The 27060-nt window shown below is 40.0% G+C and overlaps 1 protein-coding gene across 1 annotated transcript in view; it reads right to left on the reverse strand.

Annotated features, from left to right (window-relative positions):
* Nucleotides 1-27060, reverse strand: part of itpr1b (inositol 1,4,5-trisphosphate receptor, type 1b) — a 96824-nt gene that overhangs the window by 46535 nt on the left and 23229 nt on the right. The window contains exons 14-41 of the mRNA XM_073468456.1: nucleotides 23363-23462; nucleotides 23109-23269; nucleotides 22846-22987; nucleotides 22603-22761; nucleotides 22337-22509; nucleotides 21760-21879; nucleotides 21484-21675; nucleotides 20596-20847; nucleotides 20359-20500; nucleotides 20113-20266; nucleotides 19618-19811; nucleotides 19386-19524; nucleotides 18987-19041; nucleotides 18711-18876; nucleotides 18404-18571; nucleotides 18171-18242; nucleotides 17948-18085; nucleotides 17015-17140; nucleotides 16690-16890; nucleotides 16301-16552; nucleotides 15329-15454; nucleotides 14998-15126; nucleotides 14824-14841; nucleotides 13350-13376; nucleotides 12870-12990; nucleotides 12572-12756; nucleotides 10079-10227; nucleotides 8885-8996 (exon numbers count right to left, since the gene is read on the reverse strand). Of these exons, the coding sequence (XP_073324557.1) occupies nucleotides 8885-8996; nucleotides 10079-10227; nucleotides 12572-12756; nucleotides 12870-12990; nucleotides 13350-13376; nucleotides 14824-14841; nucleotides 14998-15126; nucleotides 15329-15454; nucleotides 16301-16552; nucleotides 16690-16890; nucleotides 17015-17140; nucleotides 17948-18085; nucleotides 18171-18242; nucleotides 18404-18571; nucleotides 18711-18876; nucleotides 18987-19041; nucleotides 19386-19524; nucleotides 19618-19811; nucleotides 20113-20266; nucleotides 20359-20500; nucleotides 20596-20847; nucleotides 21484-21675; nucleotides 21760-21879; nucleotides 22337-22509; nucleotides 22603-22761; nucleotides 22846-22987; nucleotides 23109-23269; nucleotides 23363-23462 (3973 nt within the window). The remainder of the gene's footprint in view (nucleotides 1-8884; nucleotides 8997-10078; nucleotides 10228-12571; nucleotides 12757-12869; nucleotides 12991-13349; nucleotides 13377-14823; nucleotides 14842-14997; nucleotides 15127-15328; nucleotides 15455-16300; nucleotides 16553-16689; nucleotides 16891-17014; nucleotides 17141-17947; nucleotides 18086-18170; nucleotides 18243-18403; nucleotides 18572-18710; nucleotides 18877-18986; nucleotides 19042-19385; nucleotides 19525-19617; nucleotides 19812-20112; nucleotides 20267-20358; nucleotides 20501-20595; nucleotides 20848-21483; nucleotides 21676-21759; nucleotides 21880-22336; nucleotides 22510-22602; nucleotides 22762-22845; nucleotides 22988-23108; nucleotides 23270-23362; nucleotides 23463-27060) is intronic.

Genomic DNA, 27060 nt, shown 5'->3' on the forward strand with positions numbered 1-27060 from the left:
TGACACAAAATGACACAAAATGACACTTTTTTGTCAGAAATGTGATGACAAAGCACAACTCATTTAAACAATAAATGTTGGATTGAATGTAAAAAGCTGCAATGGGTTATAAAAACAACTCCATTTCAGTGCATTTCAGGGGAACCAGTAGTTTTTTGTTTTTTTTTTAATTGTAAAAAAAGAGATTAAAAAAAATCAAACTAGCAATACTAAATATTTGAAATGGTCTCAGAACTCTTTTTCCACAGTATCGATACTGATACTAGCTAGGCTTTCTTGCTCTCTCTCGTTTCCAACAACATGTTGACACACACAACGCTGGCCAGCGGCCCGCATCCTCCCACTCTTCTGACTATGGGCCAAAGTTAGCTATCTTAAATGCTTTGTGCTTAACACTTGTTATATTTATCTTTGATTGAAAAAAAATAAAAAAAATAGAAATCATCACTAAATGTTAATGTTAAAAATGTTTCCCCATGGTATCGAACCAAGGTATTGTATCAAAGTTAGAAATTCCAGTATCATGACAACACCAGTTGCTAATGGCAAGTTAGTTATATAGTCTGATTAAAAGATAAAAAAAACAAAAAACGGATTAATTGATCATAAAAATGATAATATAAAAAATGAGCTACCAAATAATGGAGCATAAATAAAAGAGTTTCTTATCATAATAATAATGTCCCTCGATTCATAATTCACAGCTACAAAACGCTCAAATACCCGTTGTTCAAGAAAGTAAACGATGCATCTAACTGACTAAGCTTATTAAAAGATGCACACACACGCTCAGTGCACACCTACGACCTCACAGCGAATGAGAGAAACTAAATAACAAACATGTAACCTATCACGGCCATATGTCTCCCTCTGTTACGTAGTTTTGGTGGTTCATGCTGATTAATAGTGCAACTGGACAGGAATTTCCCTTTAACAAGCCCCCTCTTATGTCAACACATTAATTTCCACAGAAAAACCGTGATTCATTTTGCATGCAGCTGAAGCTATATTTATCTCACGTCTAATACAGTTTGAATTTTAACTTTTTCTTGGCCTATAAAAAGATGCATCAGCTGAACAGATAATAATTGACAGCATCGGTTCCACTTCTTATGCTTCCAAGAGTCTGTGATAAAATATCCACAGAGGCAGTGCCAGACAAAGAAACACAATGAGAGTCAGGACAGAGGCAGTTAAGGTCATACGATCTCACAGACCAGAAAAACAGATATTCCTCTGGGATGTTGCACAGTTCTCAAATGGCTGCCAACAATCATACCAACCATTTTGTTTACAGCAACATAAATAAGAGCCTTAACCCACATCCCAAAACAGCCATACACAATGAGAAAATGCTTTGCCTCACCTCACTCGGAGGTCATAAAGGAAATTGGCTGTTCATAATTACACAAAACAAGTCTTCAGAGATAAAGCCAAGAGGACACTCTGCTGACAGTATAACACTGCTTGTAACAGAGGCAGACCTCAAATAATTAACAGGTGTTATGATGGCACAATCACGACCAAAGCAAATACATAACTTTCCCATGACCCTCCAAGTCTACCCTGTGATGACTCCAACAAGGTGCACCACTGCTACTGTCTCCTGTAAGACATCTTCTCTGCACTTTTATTGCCAATTACCAGTGAAGGTCACACATCAGCAGAGAGTTTAAAATTCCAGAAAAAAAAAAAAAAAAAAGTAAAGCAAATTGCTGGCTCTTATGTAACTGCTGCCTGAGAGTTGGCTGGAGCCCAAGAATCGTGCAGCATTAAGTTAAGGAAACTGGGACAGCGCTGCGTGTTGCTGAGGAACGTCTGCAGCTCCCCCTGTTGAACAAGAAAAAGAACAACGGCCCTGAGTCTCCTGACTTCACCCTCAGTAGCAGGCAAGAGGATAAACCAGGACAAACCGAGTTTATCTGAGGCAGTTTGGCAGAGTTAGTGATAGGAGTGGCAGACAGTGGAGAGTGGAGAAAAAAGAACGATGAGGAAAGTGAAAGTGGAATGGACAAAAACAATATTTATGAAATGATTGTTAGGGATGTGGTCAGAAGAGTGCACGAGGAAAAAAGAGGAAATGGTAATTTCTCGCTAAACAAATTGGTCAGATAATGAGAAGATTGTATTGGGCTGGCACAACACAAACAGACAGAGATTGAGAAACACATTCACACATACACACACACACACACACACACAAACAGACCACCACACTAGCATAGAAATAGCCCCTTATATAACGCTAATGTATGGGTTACGTGCTGAGCGCTGTCCTCAGCGAACCATATTACATCACCAGAAAAAGAGGGAGACATCATCTCCATCTGACCCCCTCGACCTCCCACGGTCTCACAGACAAAGGAGTCCACATGCACGTGAAAGAAATGCACACACACACACACGCAGTGAATGATATGATCAGGTCTGACAACGAGGGTGGCAGGCCAGTCATGTCTTGTTTTCCCCTGGCTCGCATTTTTATCACGTTTCTATTTCAGGAAGAGTGAGATAACCTCTGCAAATGGGTGAACCGTCACTCTGCTTTATCCTGCTCTCTCATCACTCTCCCTGGACACACACACACACACACACACACAAACACACAAACACACAAACACACACACACACACACACACACACACAGGACACACAACTAGAAGTATGATGGGGGTCCATCAAACAATAGTGAAACTGACAGCTGCATTCATTCCCAGGGACCTTTGGGTGGGAGTCCGGGTGTGTTATGGCAGGTCAGAGAGTAGTCGCGGGCTAAACACTGAGGTTACATAACGGCTATCATGGCAGTTTATCTTGCTGCTGCTGAGAGGAAGTTGGGGTTTTGGCCTGCCTGTCTTCCGTCTGAATGACAGATGCACACACATGCTGCCAGCCAACAGTCAGGATACTGTACGCTGTCGTTAATTTGTGCGAGGATGAGTGACACACAGCATATGCTGTGGGGGTGAGGGAGTATGTGTACATTCTTAAGATGCATAAGGGAGGAGCTGATGGAACAAAGCGCTGCTCTCTGAGAACAGCCCTGTTTTTGTGGAAGCCGGGGATTTCCATTGCTACAGTACCAAGCGGCATGTTTAAGGAGGGAGGGAAGGAGGGAAAGTAAGACAGAGACATAACAGAGAAACTGAGAGCATGCTGCTTCCTGAAAACTCTGGAAAGACCCTTTACAACAATTGTCCCATTGCCCCAACTATCATCATTGTTCACTTCCCTTGCACTCACCACACTCTTGATTAAGTGACTAGTCTACTGTTGGCCTGTTTACTATGTCATGTCTGTCTGTCTGTCATGTACTTACAGCTTTGACAACTTTAGTGATTTCATGAGAAGCTACAGAGCGGGCTGAAAACAAAAACATGTGTACTAAAGACAGCTAGTAAAACAATCCCAACAAAGTCCACTTAATAGCTTTTCTCTGGAGCTTTGAACCAAATTACGTAGTCCTCATCAGTGTTTGCCCAGTTGTCGTGGAGATGAATGTGTTGACATGTGAGCGCAGTTGCTGCTATGATTTTATCCATAGTATCTTCTCATCTAAAAGGCTTGAGTTGTAACCATTTGGTCAAACTACCATTTCCAAGGTCAAGAAAGCACTTTGAGGTTTAACTTTAATCCAACATGAACAAGATGTCCTAAAAGTGCTATGAATGAATTCAAGATGGATGGTGAGCTATAAATCATCTCCGTCTGCTGATGAAGACCTTTTGATACGGTTGAATGTTCCATAAAAAACTGAATAAGGAGTATTTCTCCAGTGTTTTACAATAAAAACAACAGTTTAAAGAGCAATTAAATAGAATGATAATAATAAGAAGAAAATCATTAAATAAAAGCAACAAATTAAGGTTAAAAGAGGTACAATGGTTGAGGGGACCTGTTCAAACTATGGAAAGACTTCAGTTTCCTTTCTTAAAGTTTTAAAACTTGAATTTATCTGATTTCCGTATACTGAGTTGGTCATTCAAGTACTTTTTTGTCACTCATCACTCCTACAGAATAATCTTAAAATGAGTCATCGGTGACATGTGAGATACGGTTCCTCTGTAGTCACACCCATAATCCCTGTGACCACGTTATCAAAAACAGAAGGGCGAAACCTGGTTCATCCACATCCTTAAGGCCACAGGTCATTACCACTCACTTATTTTTGCAAAGCACACTTGTGACATACATACACGCACACGCACACGCACACGCAAACACACACACACACACAGCCTCCCTCTGTCATGATATATATACATATACATATATATATATATATATATATATATACATACACATATACATACATACATATATACATACATACATACATATATACATACATACATATACATATATACATATATACATACATACATATACATATATACATATATACATACATATATACATACATATATACATATATATATATATACACATACATATATATACATACATACATATATATATACATACATATATATATATATATATATACACATACATATATATACATATACATACATATATATATATATATATATACATATACTCTAACACCTGCTCTTGCATGATGGTAAAGGACTTTAAGACTTTGAAGAGTATACTGGCTGTATGACAAGTAGATTGAGTGACCAGAAAAATAGAAACATTGGATTGATGTAATGCAATGTAACACAATGACCCTAAAAAATACCAGTTTTTAAAGCGACTGCAAAGTTGTTATTCAGGGGTCAGGGGTTTAGCAGGAGTTCAAATTAAAATTTAGAAAAATAAGATTGATATTAAAAACTTACACATGATAGGTATTTTATAGGCTGATTGTTATTTATGGAGTCAATATAAATTAATAGTAACAGAAGAGAAATAAAGGATTCAGAGGATGGTTTCAGCTTTAAACCATCATCGTGGGAAATAAAAAAAATACTACTAAACAGCTGATGGAATGTGACTGGTATAAAACTCCTTAATGGGACAAGAGAATGAGGTTTAAAGAGAAAATATTCCAACCAATTGTTATAATGTGAACAAAATAAGTAACAGGGTTTAGACTTTAAAAGAAAGAAAAACAAAACAATAACCATTTGTCACTCAGTCACACGGAAATCCCAGGGCCCAAAAGTCCCACAAAATTATTGATAAGCAATCTCAGCTGCATATGGGTGCTGCTACAGGCAAGCTGTAGGACTGCTCTGTTACAAAAAGAATTTCAAATAAAGCTATTAAAATGGATTCAAAATAATAGGTTGGTAAAATGCAGTAATGTTGTATACGACGTTTTAAGTAATTTTATACTCCTCGAAAAACTATTTTCTTCCAGTCTTACTTACTGTGCACTCCAATTCAATAAATAAGTATGCAACCTTATAGAGGCACAACAGAGAAGCATATTGCATAATGTGAGCTCGACATGCCAGCAGTATGCTACGTTCTAACATGGAGATCAGGAGCAACTCTAGAGGCACGAAACAGGGACGGATGGACTAAGCTACCCACAGGTGTCACAGATGAGAATGTGATGCTACAATGTCTACTTGCAGCACAAAGCATGTCTATGCTGTTAGTGGGAGACAAATCAGATGTACATCACAGTAGTAAGTAAAATGATCAACCTCAGCCACATCCATTTCATCATCAAAGGCAATCAACTGCAAGAGAAAAAGTATAAGGGGCAGAGTTAGTAGAGCTCGATTAGTGAGTTACAGGAAAGCTCGCTCACAAGTCTGCAAGTGTAAAGCACACGGACATGGAAAGTTAGTAAAAAAAAGTGATAGTATAGCATGTTAGGGCTCAAAACCACAACACAGATGAATTTGTTGTCGCAATGAGACAATTGTAAAAACACCCTTGCATTTTCATGTTTTTTGGTTTACAACATTGAAATCACACATCGAATTAAGCCCACGAGATATTGATCTACATAAAAAGATTTTAAAGCATAGTATGCAGGATGTGTAGGTTGCTGTTTGTTTTCGCACAACTTGAACGTTGATGGTTGAGTCTCATTCAAAGGTTGTACAATACCAACGACATACAGGCACTGCCACACATTCCTAGTGGGAGAAAATTAAGGGAGGTTATTTTTTGTATGACCCTCTACATTGTTTAATGAGGAAAATCCTGCATAGTATACCTTTACATATTGAGATTCTTGTTAGTATTTACCTCCTTTAAGTGGACTTGTATAAGGTGATATGTCTGTTAAAAATAGTAAAGATCTCCCTAACCCCGTACATATTTGTGGCCTTTTTGACAGTGACACTAGACGCTGTCACAACAGCAATTATAGATTCTGGGTTAAATATTAATAATGTATTAATAGTAGGCTTTACACGATCAGAATTTTTGGGGCAGATCACCGATCACCGATTAGTGAGTTTGAATAAACTGATCACCGATCCGATCACGTGAGAGGTGCAATATGTGTATTTAAATAACTTGTTAATTTATTGTTTATACTTATGTACTGTTTACTGAGTATCAACAAAAGTATTCTCGAGCATTTTTGCAAATGTTTAACAATCTTTGCCATGCCCCAAACTGACAGAGATGCAAGGGTAAAACATCAATGACCTCTAGAGGGCATTCAAGGACTGGCCAGACATAAGTTCAAAGTTCAGTCAGGTCAAACCAAAATAACTTGAGACAGAAATAATGGGCGCAACAACTTACTGCGTGGATCAAAGTATGCCAGCCAACGTTGAAACTTTGCGGGGTTCTCCACAATATTAAATGGCAGGTCGGCCAGCACGATAAACTAAAGTTTCCTTGTGCCACCCCTTGCGTTCTCACTGTCACAGCTATACGGACGGGTACTGTCGAAAGTAGTTTGCTTTTGCATCCGTTTCGGTGTTTCTTTTTCTTTTTCCACACTCCGTTTCCGCACCGTCGGCGTGTTTGTTTGAATCCGACAGCTAATGATTCAAGATTCAAAAAACTTTATTGTCCGTCACATCGTGACAGGGCTCAAATCTAGCTGTCGGGTCCGGGCAGGCGTGTCGATGGTGTGGAGCTTCTTCGGAGTGGGTGGGTCGGGTGCGACACAGGCCGTCTGCAATCTATGCAACGGGAGCATCTGCAGGGAGTTTCAGCACGACAATGACGTCATTGATCGGATCGGCGAATTAAGATTTTACAGCCGATCTCACAAATTGCATAAAATGCAAAATATCGGCCGATCTGATACAGCCGATCAGATCGGTGGAAAGCCTAATTAATAGTGTTTTGTAGACCCAAAACAAAGGACTAAGTGTAGGTCAAAGTTATCGATCACTTTGTATGCAGATGACATAGTTCTAGTCTCTAAAACAGAGGAGAACTATGTGTATCAAACCAAAGGTGCTGCATTTTAAAAATGTACTGTACCTGTTGGAAGTGCTCAACTATTAGAAGTTGGTCATGAGTACAAACATTTTGATCTTATTTTGAATGTCTTTTTTTCCGACACACACTCATCTGTACATGAGCTCTGGCCACCCAGCAGGAGGCACTAGGAGTATATGATCCCTCACTGGCTTCCCACCTGTAATCACTGCCAATTATGTTAAAAAAAACTGAATATGGGTCTCCACAGTGGTGAGCAGGTTATTACTCCTCTGCGGCACCAGTATGTTAAAATATGTGCAAACAGTGCTTCGGATTCTCTAAAAACAAAACATGTGATTGTTTTGTTCTCCTTAGATTACAGGTGCATAAGTTGATGCAGTTTAGTGCTACTCCTGTATTCACGTTGTCGTTAACTGGACACCTAGATACTATTTGGGAGTTGGCAAATACTGTATATACGTACATTCAAGATACCACAATAAAATAAATATTTTTATTTTGTATGCATGGAGATTTAATAGATCTCTATAGTTTGATATATGGCTGTTGAGCCATGACTCATAAGTGACGGCTAATCTATTCTATGAAAGGTAGCCAGTGGAGTCTTTTTTGGGGGGGAGGTTTGTTAAAAGTTACCTTGTATATCCATTCAGTGATTCTTCCCTGAACATTTTGTGCAAATTCTTGAAGCTTTTTTTAAAAAAATTCCTTAGAATAAATTACTTAAAACCTGCCCATCCATGTTTAGTTAGTTTAGCAGTCTAACTCTTCACCCCCTTTTGGCTTTATCATCACTCATTTTTGGTAGTATCGGCATCGTCTTGCATATGCGTCCTCTTGCAAAAGGATGATATGCAAATAGAACAGGAACTTGCTGATAAAAAATGTATATGCTCTATAGTGCCACTTGTGGGCAAAAAACTCCACAGGTACCTTTAACATGTAATGCAGCCTTTGCATCACAAGTGAAAATATTGCCTTTCGTTTCATGTGTCAAAATCTGAATTCCAGTTGTGGGTTGACTTTGTTTCAGCCTGTGAAGACTTACTGCTATTGTTGTTGAACAAGCTGAGCCGAAGCAATCAATTAGAGATTAGTACAAGAGGTCATTTGCAGCCAATGAAGTCATTAGTAACCAATGGATGTTGTGTCAAATGGCTGAGTGAGAGAGTCGAGGCATGCATGTTGTTAATAGTGTTAATAATGTTGATGTTTGTTACTTTAATCATTTGAACCTACTGTCTGATAAGGTACTTGGTAAGAAAGCAATATTAAATATGAACCAGTGTTTGCTGGACATAAACTGTATATAAATATATTTATATATAGTTTTCAGTATGCTATACGGGCCTCAGAGGCAACCAAGCAGAGCTCAGCCTCTTCTTTTATTTTACCGTTTTTTTATCTTATGTCTTCCAGTAAGTTTGGTGCAGACGGACGGGGACACTGTATCCTGAGACGTCAATAAAGTGTTTCATCTCATATATGGATGAATCTTGGGAACGACTACACGCAGATGATGAGAAACAGGAACACAGAAGGTATGTACCTTCTCCCCATAGCCCCGGTCTTTTGTCATCATTTCCCTCAGTGTCTGCAGTACTTTGATGCACAGACGCTCCTCATTCTCCTCCAGCAACTGCTTGGTGTGTTTGATCAGTCTGGTCAGGGGAAGAGAGAGAAAAGTGAGGACATACTAATGAGTCAATGAAAGCTACAGTTCTCCAACCACCTAACTGTACCCCTGAACACACCCCAACATCTGTGAAAATCACAACAGGCTGATTTTTCAGCCTAAAATGATACACCACAATATAGTGGGTTATTTAGAGTGCAATTAGAAAACTTTCCTAACAGTAGGGCAGATGTTTTTAAGCTCTCAGAGACCTATACTGAGCCCGGTGATTGACACACCTTTCCACAAACTTCCGTTCTTCACAATGGTAGCCATAAGTAGGAGGTTAATCCCTGCAACAACAACGGCTCTATGTGTCTGGTCAGGTTCCTTGTAATCCAATCTGAGCTCTTAACAGGTACAACAAAACAGCAGGTTGGTGCCTGTTATTTAAAGGTCAGGTCCTCATTTTATTCATGTAATATTTATTACTTTTAATGTATACTTTTTTTTATTACTACCAAGCATCTTCCACAGCATCTCACTTGTCAAAATGTCTTTATTATTGGCCAAATTGGTTTAAAAAGTCAGCAAGCTTTCTGGTGACTCACAGCAGGAATCTCAACACCCAGGACCTCTAAGTTGCATCCAAACCAGAAATGTATTTGCACATAGTTATGGTGTAAAGTTAAACCCATAGAACAAACAAATCCTGACACAAATATGGGCACTGGCTGTCCCATTTCAGCCTCATGTGAAACCAGCGGTTAAAACTGGAGTAAAACACCAACAGTGGGTCAAATTATAAATTTTTTTTAATTCTAAAACCTAAATGATATGCTCAATAAAGGGTAAGAACATCACCTGACAAAACTCCCTTCACTCACAAAATCTGCTGGGGTGCAGTCCTGCCTGAGTCAGTCTCTCCCCTTACAAGCTAGATTTTCTCCAAATTGATTGATCCACTGTAAAGATGTAGGTGTATAGGGAAAACACAACCCAACACAAAGAATCTAGTATAACTTAAAGGTATACTAAAGGTACAACAAAAATAGTGCATAAACCTTTAAATCTTCTCTAAGCCTAGGCCAAACAAAGATGCCTTTGTGTTTGGAGATTTAAACTTACTTTGATATGAATCCTCCACTTTCGCATTTCTTGCGAGCTTCTGTGTTCTCTGGGAAGAGCAGCTCTGGACGATGCAGGACATCCACCAGCACTGAGAGCTCAGCTTGGACCAGTGGCCTCAGACGGTCCTCCAGTGCTGACACTATGTCCTACACAGCGTAATGACATACAACCAGGGCTTAGTGTCCAGAAACTGTAGGTTCACTACAAAAGTTCACAAACTTAAGACTTAAGGCTTCACCTTGAAACATCTAATGAAACCACGGCTTTGGATATTTATTACTACTGAATTTGTTGTCTGTTTGTTTAAAATGTGAATCAAGAAACAAAATTATCATCACAGCTGCCACATCACGTGATCTCCACTTACTGACTGTGACATAATAGTTTTAATGAAGCTTTCATAAATGATTGAAGACATATTATCTATGTATAACAAGGGGAACTGAATTAACTGAAGAAATCAAAAGCCCATTTTCCTTCCGTAATATTTACTACCACATATTTTTCTATGTTAAAAAGGTACTTTTCTGACAGCCTCTGACTTTTACATCTCTCAACATCATCTGTTAATGCATCCACATCAGTTCCTTCATCCAAGGAAACCAGCTGCAATGAACCTCAAAATATCTGCCAGGTTGACTTAGGAATTAATGTAAGAGAAACAGAAGTGACTCATCCAGTGCACTGCATACTGTACTTAAACAAAGCAAACCATATGTATGACGCACCACAACATCCCACTTCTCTATGCACTTCCTGTCACGTCTGGTTATGATTAGTGTGAAAATATGCAAATAAGTTAAGTTGCATCATGAAGACTTCTGGTCTGGTGGTGATTATAGAACTGTGTGGGTGCCTCCTGAGAGGTAGAACAAAAGGGCTTTTAGGAGGTAAAAAACCGAAGAGACAACTAAAAGTGTTGAAGCATAGAGTCAGAGAAATGCTATGAAATAAAAGCAAGAAAAAAGTGGGAGGGATACCACTTTGGGAACCACATTAATCTCTGTCTGGGGAATGGTTCAGTGAATATCCCAAAACAATCTTGGGAAACTCTACAACAATCCAATGACTCGGTTTGTCTTGGCATTGGAATTGTTTTTTTCATAAAAAAAAGGAATCGCTTTTCAGCCGAAAGCCTGCGTTTCCCATGTAGGCAGAGATAACAGCTGAACTGGACCAGACAGTTCGGAGTTTTTAGACTTCCACTGAACACTGAGTCACACGTTACAAGAAAAAAGGCTGTACCAACTTGGCATGCGACCACAGACACTGTTTCCAGGATGGAAATAGAAACCACTTCTAGAGAATTTTCCTTGTCTTAAAGTTAGGAGTTACATCACTTGTGGCTTATTACCAACAATTAATGAAGATGGGGGGGAGTCTTGATAGGTTGTTGGAGGTCTCAAACACCACTTTTATGCCTATGCAGATTACAGTAAAGATGTAAATGCACTTGAGCTGAGACTGAGCCTTTCCTAATTATTGTTGACTTGTTTCTGCCACCGTGCTTAAATGGCAGCAGTAACCCCTGGTATTCATGAGTGCCAACGAACCACAAGGTTTACATTTTTGCATTACATTTCACCGTGTAGCAGTATTTGTTAATTACTGTGCTGTAAATAGAGCTTTTCTGAGGGCCTGGCAAAGTGTTCTCCATTATCTGACTTTTCCTTTTCTCCAGTTTCTCCCTGAAATGTTGTATTGTTGTACAATGTGTGGCTCAGACACACCAGATGGCCACTGGATTACAGCTCAGCTTTTCAGACAGGAAAATATTATTTAAAAAAGAATAGTTAGACTAAATAAACAAATGGCAAATGCATAAAAAAAAAAAAACTGTCTGGTAAAGGAGAAGCCAGGACGTAATGAAAGAATAACAGTCAAAAAAGCATCCATATTATATTGTGAAATGTACGCCCGTTGGATTTTGTGTCAGTGCCTTTATGCGCGCTTGTACATTTTCTGAGGTTGAATACAAAATTCCATGTGTGATATTGGATTAGGTTTGATTGAATTTGAGGCCTTGACGGAGGTATGTGCTCTACTGAGTGCAAATCTAGTTGATAATAGTTTGGGGACAATGTAATTTTTAGGTGCTTCCCCAGAAAAATGATTCCACAAGAAAAGAACGGTTACAAACACAAAACACTTTTTTATGAAAGATAATTGATTTTAATTATTTATAAAACATGTGACTAAAAATGAATTAATTAGCATAAACATAGGGCTTTGACGTCCTTCACTGCTCTGCCATGAGATTTGTTGCTAATGCACTTTATAAAAAGCCCCGTACCTTCTGTTCTCCTCCAAAAACTGGTTAGCACACACACACACACACACACCCCTCACAGTGATTTTAGAAATAAAAATGTTTACATTTTTAAATTACAGTTGCTGTTGCTCTTCAACCATTTCAATTATTTCAACCAATGTTTTAACTTTTTTCCTTCCAGCTGGTTAAATTACAGTAAAGTATGTTTTGCTACTGACCTGTAGCCTCTCAATGATGTTCCTGTAGTCTTTGGAGCTAGTCAAGCCGGAGTCTCGTCTAGTAGTGTTCTTTGCGGACAGCCTCCAGCTGAGGATGCTCTTCTGCACAACATTATTAGACTTGACAAACAAGTTGTTCACCTGACTGTCCAGGTCCACTGGGATGGCGATAGCTCTGCTCTTAGCTAGGGAGAGGTAATAATGTAGATATTTCTATTTAATGCTTTTTACATGTGCGACCACACCTTTTCTGATACAATAACAGAGGCTGGAGGTGGGTGTTAGCCAGGTATCTTACCCACGTCTGAGAGTACTTTAATACAAGCCTCCACTGAGGCCTTCTGGACAGGGTTGAGCCAGTTACAGTGGTATACCCTGAACACTCCCTGGAGCAGTTGCACAAACACTGGCTGACGAGTCTATAAGAGAACGCAGAAGACATGACAAAAAACACAAAATGAGAGAGAGAGGATATAATAAAAGGAAAACATGTGCTGAACAGGATAGATGTGAACAATTAAATAACCAACAACGTGACTATTGTGTTCCCTGACTAGGTTGAACTCTTAACCGAATTTGTGCTAGAAATATCATTGTGAGGATACTATAGCACCTATGGTGGAGGGGTCTACAGCTTTGGGTCCAGTAGGCCAGCTGTTTACAATCAGTCCCAAAACAACACACCAACCAGTGTTTAACAGAGAGTACGACTGATTTCTACCACCATGACGAAGGAGCAATCTATCAGCTGGCCACAGCCCTACAGTACAATAAATACCTCAGATATCTTTCCAAGAATGGCGGTCTGTTGCGAGAGAAAGAGGGTTGTGATGTCATCAAAAAAATTGTAAACCTCAGCAAGCAGAATTCTCAGACTGTGCAAAGGCTTACATAGAAGACAGTTAACCATTTCTACTGGGGCCAACTTGGGACAAGACCACTGCACATAACAAGAAAAAAACTGCCGTATGTAATACCAGTGTTTCCCCTACCGTTGTATAGGGGGGGCGCCCCGCCCCCCCAACGGGACCCCGCACCCCCCCTGAAAGTCAAGTTAATTTTATTTATATCACCAAATCACAACAGAAGTCATTTCAGGTCACTTTTCCTATAGAACAGGTCTGGACCGTGTTCTTTTAACAAATAATTATGTTATTGATCTAATTTAAGCGAGGATATTTCATTTCATTTTCTTCATCGTCGCACATCTACGCTTCTCCTCCGCTCTCTGTTTTACGATGGGCGGAGCTTCGCACCGGCGTACACACAAACAAACATGTGAACACACACCTACAGACAGACATGGAGAGAAGAGGACAACATGTCGCGTCAACCCCCACTGCCTGAAAAACAGGCGAAAATATCCACGTTTTTTAAGCGCACTCAAAGTGATTCTGGCGAAGCAAACGTTAGCTCTGCTGCTAGTAGTAGCGAGAGTCTCTCTGCTGCTGCTGGTTCAAGCACAGAGCAGAGTACATCCATGGAGCAGAGCAGTAGCCCACCTGCTTCACCCCCTCCCCCCGACAAGCAGCACAAGTCCAGTCACCATAGGTTGACAGGGTTCGACCCAACTTGGCTGTCAGAGAGGAAGTATTCCTCCTGGCTGTACAAAACTGATATTGGTAAGTACGCAAAAAAAGAGAAACAAATAAAACACAGATAGATGGAAAAATAAACAAAAGTAGATTAATAGTTGTAAATAGTTGTAAGTAATTGTATCTGTAATTTGTACAAAAAAGAAAGATATTGCAAAAGTAGTTGTAATTGTTGGAGAGAAAAGAGAAAAATATTGTCAAAGAGTGTTCTAAAGTATTGTTATTAAAATGATTCCTGTTTGTTAACTGTCAGCCTGTTTGGCCTGCTGCTCCAGCACCGCCGCCCCCTCCCCCCAAAACCCGTCAACCTAGGGGAAACACTGTAATACTACACCACAAAGTTACTGAACGAGGGATTTGGAATTTTATAGAGGGTATTGGTAATAGTTTACTCGGAAAGTTGTGGGTGACATGACACCGCTACATCAAGGTCTGAGAAACAAAGTGACCACATTGGGTGAGTACATCATCTGCACCATGTCCCACTAAAACCTTGTGCAACACACCCACAGATCTGGGAACAACAGAGTCTGTCTGCTGACTAAGCTATGAAAATTGACAACCCACACAGTGAAGATACTCCTTAACATTTAGAGCCTGTTGATAAGCACCCAAGGGTTGGGAAACAAAGTGAGGGGGAGAGTTACCATTACTTACATACATATAGTGTGCGATCTATGTAGAGGGAAGAATCATGTTTTATAGTATTTATACTGTGTAGGTGAGCATGATATCTTACTGTCAAACAACTCAACTTAACAATGAATGATTCAGAGACTACTGCTGCTTGTTATAGCTAATTCAAATGCTATACTTCATAGTCCAGATTACCTGCAGGCTTGTGCTCTGGTCAGAGAAAGGAGAGCTAAAGAAACATGTGACAATGCTCATGACTGTCTCAGTTACATAACGCTCCAGCGTAGTATCCGCATGTTTCCTGTCACTGGTATTGTTGCACACCTAGACAAAGACAGAAAACATATTAGCATGACGCACAGCCACTGGATCACACTTCCTGCATGTGGCCGACAGGTAAAACACTGCATGCTGTGTTTCCATAATAACCCAAACCCATGATATAATATACAGCAGGATGGCATTCTCCATCCATCTATCACACTGTTGGCTTCACTTTGAGATGTCAGATACATTGTTGTCTTACCCTACAAATGTCCACCAGGAAGTTCTCAAACAGCTTCCACATATGATTGGAGGTGTAAATCTCTTTCATCTCCACCTCTGTGTCGACATAGCAGTGGTTTAGGAAGTTGATGTAGGCGATCTTCACCTGTTAGGATCCAATCAAACAAAATTAATGAGGCACATTTATCAGGGGTGGACTAGTGAGTTATGGAGAGAGACTAGCTCTGAAACATCTACTGTAAACACACACACACACACACACACACACACACACACACACACACACACACACGCCAAAACTGCACATGCTGTGCCATTGTACATATTATCAACTTATCTATTATTATCCGAAACGGCTGCCTAGTTTAAGGTAGGACCCCCGTCTGTTTTAAGATTTTTTTTTATGCTTAAGGGGCATGACAGTGAACTGAAACTTTATTTCAAATGAGCAGTAATATTTTAAATGGCACAGCTTTTCTAGCCATTATGGCAGTAGCATCCCGGGAAACTCACAGAACAATTGCATGTGTTGTAAAAGACTCACGTGACGCTACTCAGCCAATCAAATCTGATTATTGCGATGAGCATTGTTATTCAAGTCAAACAGACACACACAGATGAGAGACGAGATTAGAGACAACGGTCAGAGAAAAACAGAAAGTGAAAGAAAGAAAATCAACAAATCGTTGATCATAAAACTACTTTTGGTCGCATCAATATGCAACAATTTCATTTTAAATATTTATGGATATAAACAGTCTCCGTTTGAAGTTGACAGATGCACCTCATTTCAACAGTTTTATTTCACCTTAAGATTTCACCTTAAGTGACCTAAAGTATCGAGTCAAAACAACAAAATCTTATATAAAACAGCTGAATCACTCACACGCCCACACACTGACTGTACCTCTTCTCACTATCAGAGAAGTTTCACTTCACAACAACACATTTCAGATGAAAATAAATAAATGAAACTGAAAATTATTCACACCTCAGGGATACAGTCTTCATGGGTGACAACCCGTACGATGTCATCCAGTGGCAGCAGGGAATTACACTTGATCTCTGTGTAGACGTTCTTCCCTTCAGTGCAGACAGCCAGCAGCTCCACCAGGTGGATGTGGTACATGAGGTGGCTGTTTTCATCCATGCGGTCCCGCTCTGACCGCATCATCTGGACTAGGGTCTGGAAGGAGGCGCGATCATTGTAGAAGACTAGGACATCCTCGCCCGAGTTCACCAGCTAAGTAGTGGAGAGACACAGCAGAGAGTACAGTCTTAAATTCAAGTACATCTATCAGTTATCATTATTTTCATATTAATAAAGTATTACCACTCTTTTCAATGATATTTGTGCATTATAACCACCATACAACCGACCTCAGCCATGACAATGTCCTGACACTTCTTGATGAACTTGTTCTCGGCCTTCACAATGGTCTGCAGGAACTTGAGATATTGGACATGTCGACCATGGGTCTCAGTACAGTGGACAAAGTGTTGAACCACTCGCTCGTTGATCTCACTGCACAGCTGGAAGTTATTCATGAAGATGTGCTGCATGGTGACTGCCTCTAGGATCTGAGAGAGACGGAAAAAAGGGGGAGAAAACATAAAGATAAGGGAATTTCAGATCCGTTTTCCCAAAAGACAGTATTGTGAAAATAATCCCTGGGAGTAAAGCTGAGTTGCCTGTATGACTCACCCCTGGGTTAAGAAACAAGTTGATGTGCTTGTGGAGAAGAGCCTGATTCTGCTGATTTCCTGCACAGAAATTCTGCAGAAACTCATGAGCCAATTTCATTATCTCCTGCATTCGAACATCCTCGCCCTAATGCACAAAAACAGAGTAAGACGTCCTTATTATTTACATTACACTAGTGAAGAACTGCAAATGTGTAAAAGCTATGCAGAGCTTTAAAGCAACATTATGCAAGAATTGTCAACTTGGCACAGTTTGGAGTACAATTCACTTTTACACCAATTGTACTGAGGTGATTTATAGTGGCCCCAATAAGGACACTGATCTGATTTACAGAGTTTTCTAGACAGAGAATCACTGGCTGCACAGCGGAATGAGCTAACTAGCCTCCATACTAATAAGTATCAAAAAATGTCAAATTTCCATACTTTAGCATTTAATCTCATCAGCGTAGGTGAGCCAATAAGCATGCAGCATGCTTGTGTTGCCAATAACTAAAAGTGCTAGCAATTGGTTGTCTAGAGGCTTGCAGGAAAAACACTACGTGACTGGGCTCACCACGTTTATGTGTAACATAATGTTTCATTGATACATTGATATATCAAAATAAGTATCATTCAGGAACCGGTGTTGAAGTCAAGGTATCGGTATTAGTATCAACATTTTTCTAAGAGTACCTAGCCCTATAGATGTGCAATGATTACTGAGATAGCTTTTTTCCATAGCAGGAAATTGTCCACTCAACTCAGGTCATATAGTGCAAGGATAGGTGCTCTGGGCGCAGAGTGGGAATGAAAGAGGTGGCATTCTCCCTATTACAAGTCAGTGTACCATCGAAAATGATTTTGAAGCTGTTATTTTAATGTGAAATGGTTGCATAATGTTGCTTTAAAGCTTCCTTATATTTTTTTCAATATTGCAGTTGCAGTGTTGCACCTTCTCATAGGGGATCTGTAGGAGCTCCAGCACCACACTGTGAGCTCCCATGTTCCTCAGCAGCCTCTGCTGCTGTTTCTTACTCTTCTTCCCTGAGCTCCCCTCCTGGACACACAGCTTACTGAGACGCAGCAGGATCTGAACACACACAGCAGGATGATTTTAATCACAGGAAACAAATCCTAAACATGAACATACAGGATTACAATGCAAATGAGCATACCTCTTTTACAACCCTGTAGTTGTAACTGCTGGTGCTTTCTGTCTTCTTCTTGTCTGAACAGGGTGAGTCTCCCTGTAAAACAATAAGCAATAAGAAGACATCCTTTAAGTCACTAGCATTACTAGAAGATTAAGACTAATACAATCTATATTGAGACATATTGCCTTTTAATGAACATTTCTTCTTCATCACTTAGACAAATGTTTGATGTTTTCATGTTCAGAAGACTGTACCTTCTTTTTGTTGTCAGATTCTGAAGGTCCATCTCCATCCATCCCATCCTCTCCTTGTCTCTTATAAACCCACAGTTCAGACTTCTCCACAATAGAGCGCAGCTGGTCCAGATCTGACTTGATCTGCTTGTAGTTATCCACATCCTGACTGGTCACCAGCAGCTGGACCTATATTTAGGAGAAAAGTGTAAATTTGCAACTTAAACTTTAATAAAATATATCCATAGATTCTGCCATTACCAGTTTGTGAACTTATGAGTGCTACCCCAGAAGTATACATGGTCAGATAAAGAGTGTAAACGCCTACTTGTTTGAAGGCCATGAGGACCTCCTGCCTCTGACTGAAGTGTCTGAAGAGCAGATGAAGGGCTCCAGACACGAGAGGAGGGTAATCATGCATGGTCAGGTGCAGCAGGACCCTCAGAAAGGTACGACCTCCGTGGTCATCCAGGTCTAGTGGAGTGTTCTCCTCACTAAAAGATCATTGGAGCAGAAATTACTCTATTCTATTACTACTCTAAACTTTATCTTGCTTTATTTTTCGTAAAAACGGGTTAGGAGAGACTAGCAAGCTATGGATTACCTTCCTCCAAAAATCCCCTCTGCCTGTTCTTCAATGTTCTCAAAGTCAAGGTTTCCTAGAGTCATTAAAAAATGATCAAAGATTCAATCTTTCAAAGAGATCACTTTCAACATTTAAATGGGACAAAATGTTTTTAAAAAATAACAGAATTGACTTTTTCAGAATACTGTAGGCCTTTTATAGACCACAGCAGACATGTCAGCGTTGCCTTCTCATAGCAGGAAAAGCAGGAAAAGCATGACAGTGAGACAGCGTGCCAAGTATCAGGACCTTGGAAGTAGCTCAGTTAATTGGAATGCGCTCATTGTTTATGTTATTAAGTACATCTGTGCTTTTCCTGCTATTACAAGCCGCCATGTCTGCTGTAAAAAAGGTATAATGAATTAAGTGGCATCATACCTGGCATCTGTCCTGTGATATTGTTAGTCCCGTTCTGACTGGGAGTGTTATCTCCTTGTGGGTTGTTCTCATCAAACTCACGTTTGAAAATACAAAGCAGGCAGGAGATCCTGTAGTCTAGTCGTACATTCAAAATGAACTGAAGGAAAAGACAAAAAGTTACAAAACAAAAATATATAAAGAGAAACAAAGTGTTTGCCATCAAGGAAGAATCAGTTTCCTTGTGTTCTACCTGTAGAATCTCAATGACTTTGAGCTTTGTGTCCATGACCATGATGTCCTCTCTCTCCGGTTCAGTCTGAGTTTTAACCACATCTCCTTCAGGCTGATGAGTTGGCGTGGTGGGCAACAAGCCGCCTCCGCGCAGCACAACCTGGGTCATCAACTCCCCGACTCCATGAATGGACTTCATCACATTACTGCCAGCTACAGCACATGCAGAAAAATTCTCTGATTACAGCTTCTTAAATGTCAATATTTTTTGGTGTCTTGGGCTTGATTTCTTTCCTCTTGGGCCTTGACATTGATTGACATTTTTCCTCACTTTCTGACATTTTTATAGACCAAACAACTAACTGTTTAATCGAGAAAATAATTGACGGATTAATCGACAATAAAAAAAATTATTCGTTGCAGCCCTAGTGATATTACATCAAAGGCAGTATAGGAAATTAGTCTTCTCTGATGAACAGTAAAGCAACTTTAGCCAAAGGAGCTGGATGTTTACCTTTGTTTTCCTCTCCCTTCTCAATCTTGTTGATGGGGTAAATGGTGCTGACATGGACACAGTCTAAAATGTTCAGTAAGATCTTTGTCAGTCGCAGCAGGTCGCTAAAGTTGTAGAAACCAAAATATATAAGGTTCCTTGCCAGGTTCACTACCTGTTGACAAGAAAATGCAAAACAATGATTTATAATTGACTTAAACCAATGTGACTTCTCATCTATTCACACCATCCACAGAGACCCATTACCTCAAAGGTAAGCTTGTTTTTTTCCTTGTCGGAGAAGGGAACGTTCTGTGACACCACCTCTCTCAGGTAGTTTTCCACAAAATCCATTGTGAGGCAGAACCGCTCTTTGATCTCATCTCTGGTGGTTCCATCGTTGTCGTAGCTGGATAATTAGAGGAGAATCAAATCTAAGAGATGCTGTGACATCTTTGGAAAGGCAATAAAAGGCAATTCAAAGCATTCATGAGACAAACTCACTCATCAATAGCAATCTTGGAGGGAATCTCAGACCAAAGACGGGCATATTTGACGGGTGTGACCTGCTCCTGGGGGTCACGGTCCACGTGCATGTGCAGCATCAGGCGGCAGAAAGATGCCCGCAGGTCAAAGGGCAGATCCTCATCAGACATGGAGCGCAGGATCAAATCCACATCCAGCTGACCAGAAATCTTGTTGATGGCCAGGTACTGACGGTCCAGACACATTCTGGCAAAGAGGTTCAACTGGCACCTGTGAGAACATAATATGCGAGTTTGTAGTGATTTGTATCAGAATTGAGTTGTTGTCATATTCTATTTATGTATAAATCATGTCAGGTTTTTCCATTAACGATATCTCAAATTACACTTGAAACTGAAATTCCAATTTATGACTGTGGTTGTTTTGGATTGTACTGCATTATGTTACCTTACAAACACTCCATTCTGATAAATGTTAAAATCTGTCAGTGTATTAGGGCTCTAACTAACGATTATTTTCAATACCGATTTATTTGATGATCATTTTCACAACTAATCGATTCATTGTTTAGTCTTCAAAATGTCAAAAATTGTATAAATTGCTCATCATTTTCTCAGAGTCCAAATTGATGTCTTAAAATTGCTGCTTTGTCCAACTAACAGTCCAAAATCCAAAGGGTCTTCATTTACTACCATAAATGACAAAGAAAAGCAGCAAATCTTTTCATTTAAGAGGCTGGAACCAGCAAATGTTTAGCATTCTTGCTTGACAATGATTGAAAAGATTAACCAATCATCAAAATAATTGGCAGTTAATTTTCTTTCTATTTAACTAATCAATTAATCGAATAATCACTGCTGTTATACAGTGTATATATTTTCATATGTGTACAATCAAAGATCTCACCTGTAGTAGCTGACCACCTCCTGGTCCTCCTTCTGGCCTTCCTTTGCATCCTGGGCCAACTCCCGGATGCTCTTACTGCGGATCTCTTTACAATTGTCTTTCCAGAAGAGCCAGACCTCTTCTTCATCCTCTGCCTCCACCGGACTCTCTCCGTTTGACGGCGCCTCGATCTCAAACCTCGACAGGACCAATCTGTTGAACAGCATGAATATTACTTCTAAATGCTTGTTTCAGTTTCGCAAAAAATCTAATACTTATGAAGAATAAGAGGCTAACTTAGTCTCGATGAGGATGTCACCATTGGTCGGGTCTAGTACTGCGTTGCAGATGAGCTCCTGTGTCACAGGGATGGACTTGTGCATGGACACACAGAGATCTGAGAGGTAGTCCAGAAACCTGGAGACAGGTAACAATAAATTACACTTTTAATTTGTTTTTCACAGGCACTGGAGATAGGACATGTAAGACATAGGCATTGGTCAATTTGATATATTATATAACTTGCGGTTAGGGAGTACACAAAGTTAGAACACGAATGCCTTGCTTCACTCAATACTATAACAGCTAAAACTGTGAGGGCCTCACTTGTCCAAACTTCTGGATCAGCCTGATTCACATGTCATAAACAGCACCTGACAGGACTTCAACACAACCAAAACACACACTGTCAGCAAATTACCTGCAGTGCCAAGGTCATGCACAAGCAGTTTCACTCATACTTCTCTGAATACATTTACATATATTTACATTCCTCAGCAGCTGTTACACAAACAAATCTGACCCAAACTGACCACAGACACCTCTCCTGTGCCAGTACACCGGCCAGGGCCTGTCGCTTCCTTGCGGGCCTCACCTTGGCTCCCGATTCTTCCTCACTAGAGTGACAAATGTGTCTATCTCAGCAGCAGTGATATGTTTCTCCAGCAGCTTCCGGTTGTTGTGGAGCAGAGCTGTTATTGTGTCTTCTGCCAGCACATCGTATCCTATCTGCTTTTGCATGAAGCGGAATTGTTTAGCTATGTATTCCTGTAAAGAGAAGCACAAAGAGGGGACGGTTACTGCAAAGAAAAGGTCTTGGTAGAACGCAGGGGTCAGAGTGGAGTTGTTGTGTCCACCTACCTGGTTCTTCCTGTAATCCTGCTGAGAATGGCGTAACACTCTGTAGCAAAGCCTGCAAATATGTCTAAAAGGAGCGTGGCGCTGGTCTCCGAGTTCCTCCAGTCGCAGCATGGGGCCATCACCACTGTCTGTGAAAGGGGCTTGGAGAAGTTTGAAAATCTGAAATGGAAATAAAGGATTTTAATATCCAAAAATGTAAATTTTAAATCAGTGCAATTACAGGCTGTGAGGTTTAAGACCAACCTGCTTCAGTATATTCTGCTCTCTCATGAGTTTCTGTCTTTCTCTGTTGGGTTTGTTAACCATTATCTCCAAAACATCCTGCCCACTGTTGGGGATGTCCACAACAAAGAAAACTAGATCTTCCAGGAGCTTGGTCACAAACCTGAAAAGTGTACAAAACGGCAACAGAAAACAGACTGTATTAGCTGCTACTTCAGTGATATCTGGGATTCCTTCTATTAGATATTTACAAATATAGTATCAATTAAATTTGCAGTTGATACCTTCTTTCATTTTGTGTGATGGTTCCCTTTTCAAGCTTCCCAGCAATGGATGCCAACACTTTACTGGCATCATTGGCAAAGTCTAAATCCCGCACTTCTGCTGGTGGCACTGGTACGATGGCAAAAGCTTCCTTGTCCTCTTTTACTGCCGATGTTCCAATCTGAAAAAAAGAAAGAAAAAAAAATTTTTTTTTTATCAGTTCAAAAAAACCTCAGCTGTGCTCTACATCCTGACCTAACCATTAGCTACTCACCCGTAACATAACAGGTTTCTCCTCCTCCTTGTCAATGGGGTTGTTGGTGCTGTGGACCCACGTGTTGGTGCACAAGTGTCTTAGTCTCACATAGGAGCTCCTACAAGCAACAGAGGAAATAAATAAATGAAGATTCAGGGCATAAGACAACATTGAAAATCTGGCCAGTTTTGGAGAACCTGCCACTGGTCCTATCAAAAGTGCCCTTTTTGTGGATGAACCTGCTTTGGACTAACTTTCAACTCTTTGACATGCCTTAACCAGGATGGCCAGGACTCTACATTATCCTTTAATTAGACACAGACACACCTGTGTTTGTGGGGAACGACTCAAAAGAGAAATTTAAGGCAGTTTAACAGGCTCATTAAGAAGGCTTCCTCCCTTTCAGGATTTCTGGAGGGCACTGTGTATAAGACCACATTTACATATAGCCGGGTATTTACACAAACAAATATTTCTCCCCCTCCGTTTTCAAAAATAACGTTGTACACACAAGATTGTTTTCAAAAAAGTTTTCGTTTACATGAACCGGCATACATACGTTGTCGAGCACCATCATAACTATGCCAAACCTGTAGGCGGCAGTGTAACGAGAAGGATAAAGCCATGCAAGCCAATCAGAATCCTCAAAATCAACAACAACAATGAATTACACAAGCGACTTCCTGTTCCTTTCAAAATAGTAAATAGCAAAAGCGTTTGCACAAACGTAAAAATGAGCACTACCTTAACAGCATCCATGATCAGTAAGCAAACAAACTGTAAACATAGGACGCTCACATGACGTGATGCATTTTTAGTCGCATACTGTGACGTTTGAGTACCTAAAACTCTGTTTGACCCAGTACACATGCAAACACAAAAACAGCGTTTTCAGAAATATCCACTTTGGAGTTTTTAGAAATGATCGTTTTCCGTGATAAAACCTTCGTTTTCGTGTAATTGAAAGGCCAAACCGCATGAAAATATATGCGTTTTCCCTCCATGTAAACAGGGTCTAAAATACTTATTCAGACACACAATAAGTTTTCCTTTTGAGCCCTCATGTCAAAATAGAAACCTTGCACACAATATATCTCACAGGCTAATGGGACAATTGCCAGGAAGTTTGAGAGCACATTCATGTTCCTGTGCGAACTAAAGGTTTTAATGTTGTTGATCCTGTGGCCTGCTCTCTAGCACCGCACTAAGAACAAATTAATGTGCATAAACTACTAGAAGTATGACAGCAAGAAAACTACTAGAAGCAGGTAGTATGTGGCAGTAGTAGTAGTATCTGTTTTGATGAGACTGATAATGATCGGAGAAGTCAGGGGCATTCGTTGTATGTCATACACTCTTTCCCTCATCATTTTTGTGTCTGTATGTCTACTGTGTGACCTTTCTAATGATGCTCAGCTTAAGCTCAATCAGGAAGACCATCTTAATGTTCATTCAATCACAATTCTCTCCACTCCCCACTTATTAATCAGCTGACGCTTGGACATTTACTCTATCAGTTAAACCAACCAGGTTTTGCCTCAATTCAATCAATCCATCATGTCGTTGCCGGCAAACTTCAAATCTGTTCTCTACTCTGCTGTTGTCAGCCATCGTTTCAGTGCAAAAAAACGTTTCGGCCCACCTCCACCCCATTAACCTCCACCTCATCATATCCAGATCTTCAGCCATCATCTTCACCCTATCACAACTCATGAGTTCACCCTCCCTCTTAAAACATAATGGATATCACAATGGGGCCTAATCGCCAAAGACTCATATTTCTCATCTACGTTCAAATCTCCAGTGAGACGACATTTGTTTAGAGTCCAGGTCAATTAAATCAGCTGCTGGTCTTCAAACAGTAAAACCGACATTTTACAGATGTCTATATATCTGTCCTCATCTGTACGTGTGTGTGTGTGTGTGCGTGTCTTAAAGGTCAGCAGCTACAAACCTCAACAGGATCGACTGAATACCACAAAGCCATAGAATATTAAAAGTGATGACATGACATCTTGATCTAAAAAGACTTACTAGTAACCAGCGCATCAACCTTCACTTGATACTGAACAATTTAAATACATGAGGGGAGCTTAATATTACAACAAAGTCAAACACCACATCATTTTATATGGCCTCATAAATCATGATAAAATGATCATAAAAAAACACGTCACTGAAAGGGTGGCAACATAAATGTTTGAAGTAAAAGATTAAGTGCAACACAAAGATGGGATTTATTGCACATTGTATAAGACAGGTGCACCTAATAAAGTGGCAAGTCAGTGTACATATATCCTCTCTACTCAGGATACGTAAGCAAACTTCGATTGTAGGGAAGAGACTGCTTACTTTGTGTGTGGCAGTACAGATAAGCCGATAGTGACCTGTACAGTATCATCTCTCCTCCATTAAGTACTAAACCTTTACAGATAGTAAAGTCTGAGCCAGGTACGTCTTTCATGCTCACTGCACGTGAGTAACAGAAGGTGGGTGTGTCTGACGTGCGTGTGTGTTTAGCTACTCAGGCAGACAGCAGACCGTAGTCATATTCTTGGCAGGCATTATGTAAACGCCTACTGAAGCTAACAGGCTTACCTTTGTGTACTGGTTCTCTCAGGCATTAATCAGTCGCCTGACTAAAGTTTGAGGGACAGGGTTATTTCAGGTAGGAATGGGTGGTGCTAACAGTAGTAGACCGCAGCATGCACGCACACACCTGACGATGTGACACAATGAAGGCTTTGACACGAGGCGGAGAGCCTGTGTTCTTATCTGATGTGTGGTGACAGGGACAAATGTACTATTGTAATTTTAGAACTATACATTCTCTATCACACAATACTGTCAACAAGATTAAAGGAGCACAGCAGAGTCTGATTACAGTTGTACAGACAACCTATGAATAGTAAATATTAAAAACAAGTGCATGAAATATAACATCATTTCTCAGTGTTTGTAAGTGTTTACACAACATCTAGTTTGTGGTTTTAGCTCAGACACACACACAACGGCATTTTACAATGTAGTTTATTTCACTACTATGCCAACTATCCATGCCTACTCTCAGCCTGATTACAGCAATTTCCTGTTTCATGCAATGGTGGGACTTTCCTTGCCGTCTTTGGCGAGTATCATCCCATCTAAAGGTTGTGTCAATGATTATTTGACTTTTCCACTGTAGTAGCACCATCCTATCTTAGGAATTATAATAATATTGAATTAGGGTTGCACAATTATATTAAATATATTCAAAATCGCAATATGGCAAAGTGCAATATCCAAATCAACAGAAACTGCTATTTTTTTTATAAAAAAGGTCAAATGTGTGGTAAAACAGCATTATAATAAGTACTGTAGTGCTGCAGAGGTGTCCTGGCCCATAAATCTTGTTCTCCAGATGTAAGAAAACATGTTTGTTTGGTACAGACTAGGGCTGTCACAGTTTCAGATTTTCACTATATGATAATAATGGCCAAACAAATTCACGATTATGAAATTATTGGGATGTTTATAGAAATTTGAAAAAAAAAAGCTAGCATGAGTGCAGGGAGGTGGAGAGAGTCTGTAACCATAACTGTAAATAAAATGCACAAAAAGAACAATTACAATAATGGTAAGGCATCCAGATGAACGCATAAACAATGCTTGATTATTCAGACAATATTATCATATTTGTATTATTAACACAATATCAATATCTCATTCTTTAGTAT

Source organism: Pagrus major, chromosome 6 (assembly GCF_040436345.1).
Source record: "Pagrus major chromosome 6, Pma_NU_1.0".
NCBI lineage: Eukaryota > Metazoa > Chordata > Actinopteri > Spariformes > Sparidae > Pagrus > Pagrus major.